At 39.6% G+C, this 6,685-nt stretch overlaps 1 protein-coding gene across 1 annotated transcript in view; it reads left to right on the forward strand.

Moving 5' to 3' along the window:
- Nucleotides 1-6,481, forward strand: part of LOC132888109 (sodium- and chloride-dependent GABA transporter 3-like) — a 70,302-nt gene extending 63,821 nt beyond the window's left edge. Inside the window, exons 12-14 of the mRNA XM_060924105.1 lie at nucleotides 846-946; nucleotides 5,352-5,522; nucleotides 6,392-6,481. Of these exons, the coding sequence (XP_060780088.1) occupies nucleotides 846-946; nucleotides 5,352-5,522; nucleotides 6,392-6,481 (362 nt within the window). The remainder of the gene's footprint in view (nucleotides 1-845; nucleotides 947-5,351; nucleotides 5,523-6,391) is intronic.
- The last annotated feature ends 204 nt before the right edge of the window (nucleotides 6,482-6,685 follow it).

Raw genomic sequence — 6,685 nt, forward strand, 5'->3', positions numbered from 1 at the left:
TTCTGAATTCAATGAGATCCGTTTCAAGCAATTTGGATTGAATTTGAATTTTCACCTGATATGCCTACTTTGTTTCAAACAGTTGAGATCAAAATTCCTTTCAGATGCTGGAGTACAGAATCAGAACCAAAATAATCTAACTTGTGTAGTGTAACTTACTTATTCATTCATTGCACTATAAATACAGCATCACTTCTCACACTGAGAAATGGGGACAAATGTAGTATAAGGTGTTAAGCCTGGGACCCTTTGCTGAATGTATAGGTAAAGGTAAATCCTTTTCTATAGGTAAAGACAGTACCACTCAAAAGTCTGGACACCTAATTCATTGGGTTTTTCTTTATTTTTATCAATTAAGATACTTTATGTTGTAAAGTAATGATTGACCGCCATTTCTTTTTTTTTTAGTTGAATGGTTATTAACATAATATGGATTACTACAGTTGTGAAATAGGGCTATGTACTGTGTTTTTATTATTTGATCTCAAACGCATTAAGAAGGCAATAAATTCCACTAATTACGTTTTCATGAGTCACACCTGTTAATTGGAAAGCATTCCAGGTGACTACCTCATGAACCTGGTTAAGATAATGCCAATAGTGTGCAAAGCGTCAAGGTGAAAGGTGGCTACATTGAAAAATCGAAAATATGATTTTTCAGTATTGTTCTACGTATAATGTAGAAAATAGTCAAAATACAGGAAAAAAATCCTATGATTGAGTTTGTGTGTCCAAACTTTTGATTGGTACTGTAGGTAACCCATTAAATCTCCATTAAAGACCCCATTAAAACTTTAGTACATGCCTACATTCACCCCATTTATTTGCTGTGACCTTTTTTTCAGGGGCTGAACAAATGTCTGAGATCATTGAAGACATGACAGGGTCATACCCTCATGCCATCTTTAGGCTGTGCTGGAAATACATTACCCCATTTCTTTTTGTGGTAAGCTTCTGTTTGACTATTACAATGTTGTCTTTCACAAAAATAACCTTACTCTTATCAGATTAACTAATATTTTATAGTGTCGCAAATAACCAGTAGATAAAGCCCACTCACAACCCCCTCACCCTGATGCCTGTCAGTTGCCAGCCTCTTATGAGGTCTCGCAATATTTGCTCCACATATCAGTTCAGAGCTGCCCCAAGCCTTTATGGGGACCTCAGAAGAATTTGATTTTGGGGGGCCCACTACTTCGCACCAATACTATTGACCGCCAATGCTTGCTCATTCACACACTGTAAATCTAACACACCCATTATCAATTTTATTAGTTGTATTTGGGAATGTATAGTTGTCCTTTATAGGCGGTGGCCCTTTACTTATCAAGTCAGTCCTTTGAGTCAGCCCTGTGATGATCTGGCAGCTTGTCCAGGGTGTAGCCCACCTCTCGCCCATAGTCAGCTGGGATACGGTAGGATCCAGCTTGCCTGCGACCCTGCACAGGATAAGTGAATATGGATAATAGATAGATATTCATCAGGAAAATGCTCCTCATTTGCAGAGAAGGAATGAGCTAAGATGAAGAAAAAAATAATAATAAAAGCTATCCATGTCATGTCATCTTAAAGGGTAATGTAACTGTCTGTCAACAACAAAAGGATATCACAAAAGGCTTGGTTTATCCATAATATTAGCCTGAGAAAATGACCCTTTGTTGAAAACTCACCTGCTATATTATCATCAGCTAAGGAGGCACTGACACTTGGGGAAATATCAGAGGCAGGTAGTGATGGTTGTGCTCCAAAAAAACTTCAACAATGTTTCTTGGCAAATTTCATATAGTATAAATATACAGTTGATTTGAACAGAATGAGTTTATTTCACCAAAATAGCTTATTCAACAGTAAAAACAACTCTTAACCCACTAGTTAACTGAGGGGTAATGATATTGGAATATAATAGTAAAGACCCCAAAACAATAACATTAAATCATGTTAGGCTGTAATCAGTACAAAGTTTATGGAACATAAGCTTATTTATTACAGAAATATGAACCTTGCAACCAGTTGTTTTTACACAGAAGTAAAAAAAAAAAGTCTAACGAGTTAATTAATGTTGCATTATAATATGTCAATACCATCAAGGCTACTTAGGAATGTTTAATCAAACGTGAGCTTTCCTAAGATGAGGCTAGGCTATGTTTTTAACTGACAAGCAAGCTAATGTTAGGTTATAACCCTCTGTATACTGTCTATGCCAGGGGTGTCAAACTCATTTTCATAGAGGGCCACATCATTGAATTTATAGGTTACCGAGGGCCACATAATTGGTGAACATGTGTTCAAAAAGTGCAACCATGAAATCTGTATTGCAGTATGATTGGTTTATTCATAATTGGTTTTAAATGTAACATTTCATTGAGAGTAAACCATGACTAAACAGAAATATTGGCCTATGTGAAATTTTGAAGCTGTGAAATAATTGTCCTAACCACTCTAAAACAGTGTGGCTGAAAAAAATTAAAAATAAACATATAGCCTACAACAGTAACATTTTCAAATGCAACTTCTATTAGTTAACTGATCAATATTCATTCATAGACTGACATTGATGCGAATAAACTGCAGTCAACAATGTACACAACAATGTCCATAACACTTGTTTTTGCTCACCACTAAAAGAAACAACTGTGGTTAAGAAAGGTACAGTGTGTGTGAGTGAGAGAGAGAGAGAGAGAGAGAGGGGAGAGATAGAGTGAGAGAATAAGTGTGTGTGTGTGTGTGTGAGAGAGAGCATTTCAGTTGCTTTTCCCAGACATTTGGTATCTATTGCTCTTCACCAACTCATCAAAATCAGGATTTAGTTTCTGCACAGTTGAAATTTTCATGATACGATTAAGGTGGCTGTGTATAAGTCGAGATCTCAATGCAGTTTTGTTTAGATTCATAACAGAAAATGCTTGTTCACAGAGATAAGTTGTCCCAAACATACAGAGGAGTCTGGCTGCAAAAGCAATCAGGCTGGGATAATGGGACCCAAGGCCCTGGTAAAACATTTCGAGGTCCACTGTATTAAAATGTTGCTGTAATACCGTGTTGCACTGCAAATCAATAAGCTCCAGCTGGAGATATGTAAATGGCACCTCGGCAGCGCTCATGGTGAACAGAGAGGTAAACACTGAGAACTGGCTTTCAGGTGGGTGGAATTCATGAAAGCGGCTGTGGAATTCATTCTTTAGCGCAGCAATCTTCTCTCTATAACGCCGGACCAAGCGAGGAGCAGAAGTAGACTGCAAGGCCAGAGAAGGGAAATGTACGAGGTTACTTTGAGACAGTTGTGTTTCCCAAAGGCCAAGTTTGCGCTTGAAAGCTCAAACACTGGCGTACAAGTCAGTAACCAGTTTGTTACGACCTTGCATTGTCATATTTAAGTCATTCAAATGCCCTGTCATGTCGACCATAAATGCGAGATCGCAAATCCAGTCCGGATCACTTAACTCAGTCACAGTTTTCCCTTTCCAAGTCATAAATTCAGCTATTTGTTCTTGCAGTTCAAAGAAACGTTTCAATACAGTCCCACGACTTAGCCAGCGCATTTCGGTGTGGTATGGTAGAGAGTGGTGAATATTGTAGAAGTCGGCAAGGAGAGTATCAAATTGGTGATGATTGATTGAGTCCTTTTGCTCGAATGAAGTTGACGGTGTCAATGACAACCGACATTACATTGTCCATTTTTAATGTTTTGCAACAGAGCGCTTCTCTGTGTATAATGCAGTGGAAATTCCAAAATTCACCACCTCCACACTGCTGCACTTTGTCTCTGAATTTGGCCACAACTCCAGCTTTCAACACCAACAACACCAATCACTGATAATGCACCATCAGTCTCAAGACTTGCAGCACGGGCCCAGTCCACTCCCACGTTATCCAAAGACATGACAAGACTGCTGAAGATGTCGCTAGCCTTCGTAGTGTCCGTCATGGCCACCAGGTCAACAAATTCCTCTGTGATGTTACAATTGGAGTCAACACATCGAATAAAAATCGCCAGCTGTGCTACATCTGTTACATCTGTACTTTCGTCAATTGCGATGGAGAAAGCAACAAAGTCGTGAATTCTTGTAGTAAGCTGTTGTGTCAGCTGTCCAGCAATGTCATCAATTCGAGAGGTCACAGTGTTTCTAGAAAGGCTAATGTTGGTGAAAGCCTGACGCTTATCCGGGCATACAAGCTCTGCTGCTTTCACCATACAAGTTTTCACAAATTCACCATCAGAAAATGGCTTTGAAGACTGTGCTATCTCATTGGCTATTAGATAGCTGGCTTTCATGGCAGCCTCACTTGTTTCGGAACTCCTCCTGAATACAGACTGCTGCTTTTTTTAAGCTATCCACCAACTCCTTCAGTTTATCCTCCCACAACTGTCCAGTAAAATGATCAAACTTTTCTGCATGAGCAGTTTGGTAATGTCTACGAATATTGTACTCCTTTGGTACAGCAACTTGCTGCGAGCATATTAAACATATTGGCTTACTGTTAACTTCCCAAAAGAAGTAGGTATTTGTCCATTTTTCCTGAAAAATCCGACATTCTTTGTTTACTTTCTTTTTCTTAGACAACATTTTCCTGTCATCAAGAAGCTAGCTCGCGATCTCTCTTCGGTCAGGAATGTGGAACGTTGACAAGCCGTTTACTAGAATTAGATTGTCGCCATCTAGTGGCTGGATGATGAACTACGTTTTACGGGAATGATAGCTAGTTGACACAAAAATACAGGGAGTGACGTGGGGGCCGTTTAAAATCATTGTGCGGGCCGTATGTTTGACACCCCTGGTCTACGCTTACAACATAACATCCATCCGTTATCCATAACCACTTATCCTGTGCAAGGTCACGGGCAAGCTGGAACCTATCCCAGCTGACTATGGGTGAGAGGTGGGCTACACCCTGGACAAGTTGCCAAATTATCACACATAGAGACAACTATTCACACTCACATTCACACCTACTGTCAATTTAGAGCCACCAATTAGCCTAACCTGCACGTCTTTGAACTGTGGGGGAAACCGGAGCACCCGGAGGAAACCCACACAGATATGGGGAGAACATGCAACTCCACACAGAAAGACCCCTCATCAGCCACTGGGCTCGAACCCAGAACCTTCTTGTTGTGAGGTGACAGTGCTAACCACTACACCACCATGCCACCCTACAACATAACATTGTAAGCATATAGAAAAGTTCAAGTTTGATTAAATACCAAACTGATAATCAATTACAGAGCTCATTTTCATTTCCTTTCCTGGTTAATGAAAAATGTGTCCTCTTCACACCAATACAACATTGCTGCTACCTGCTCCCATTTGTTGGCTTTACTGTTGACTAATTATCTCTTCCTTTAACCCAAGGTATCTTTCATATATTCTGTGGTTGAGTACCAACCTCTGACGTTTAACCGCTGGTATGTGTACCCAGCCTGGGCATATGGGTTAGGCTGGCTGATGGCCCTCTCCTCCATCTTGCTGGTTCCTGCATGGGCATTGGGCCTGTTATGGAAAGCAGAAGGTAACCTCAAGCAGGTGAGAATAGCCACATAACCTTTTGGGCTTCCAGTTGTTATATGTTGCTCAGTGCTTGGATTTTACACTTGCCTGATGCCCTGAAAGTTTCAACAACTTTTACCCTGTTTGGCATTGACTATATTTTGATAAGGAAAAAAACGAGTTTTCACAGGCCTGGGGAAATTCTCACGATTGCCTTGTGATTTTACCCAGAATTATTCAATGTAAATTTAAAATATTGCATAGCCCATTGTCTGCAGTGAAACACAGCATCTAGATTGCAATAATACCTTGATAAGTATGGTCTTATGCCTTTTGCTTTAAAATGGTACTTTGCATCATCTTAGTTATATACAGTATTGTATATCAACTGGTGTTGCTGTCTCAGTTGTGCAGTGTCTGCATGGGTTTCCTCAACATTTTCTAGTTTCCTTCCACCTCCTAAAACCATCCAAGTAGGTAAATTGGCTATTCTAAATTGCTCCTAGCTGTGAATGTGTGTATGTTGCCCGGCAGTGAACTAGCATCTCTTCCAGGCTGTATTCCTGACTTTTGTCCAGTTTTCCTGGGATAAGCTCCAGATTCACCATAACACTGATCAGGAGAAAGAGGTTAACAGATAAACTCAGGTACAGGTTTTGACCAGGATGTAATCAGTTGGTACAAAAAGAAGAAACTGTTTAGTGACACTTTAGGTTCATTTCACTTTTGGATAGAGAAATTTAGAAGTGTGGGTGTGTTGCACGCATGATTGATGCATGATTCTTGGTTGAGTAGGTGTGCAGATCTTTTAGCAAGGGTTATTTATTACACTGTAATTGCTTCTGGTATAATATAGTAAATTACCATGTACTGTGCATAAAATAACAACTTGCTTCTTTCCAAAGCGTTGGTGTCAACTGTGCAGTCCGAAGAGCAACTTACCTTTGACCCATAACCAGAGAGCTAAAAGGCAGTTAATGACATCAGCTGTTTGACAAAGCCATCAACACTAAGGAACATAAACTATATAATGTTGAATAAATAGTGCCATTGTCTTTTCACATACAAATGAACAAATGACACTTGTTAATTCTATAAATGGAATTCAAATAATACTCTGAATTAGCAGGACTGTACCTGATGGAACATATTACCTCTATGTAAATTGTGAAACAATATTTGAATTTCTTGATAAGGGG

Source organism: Neoarius graeffei, chromosome 6 (assembly GCF_027579695.1).
Source record: "Neoarius graeffei isolate fNeoGra1 chromosome 6, fNeoGra1.pri, whole genome shotgun sequence".
Lineage (NCBI taxonomy): Eukaryota > Metazoa > Chordata > Actinopteri > Siluriformes > Ariidae > Neoarius > Neoarius graeffei.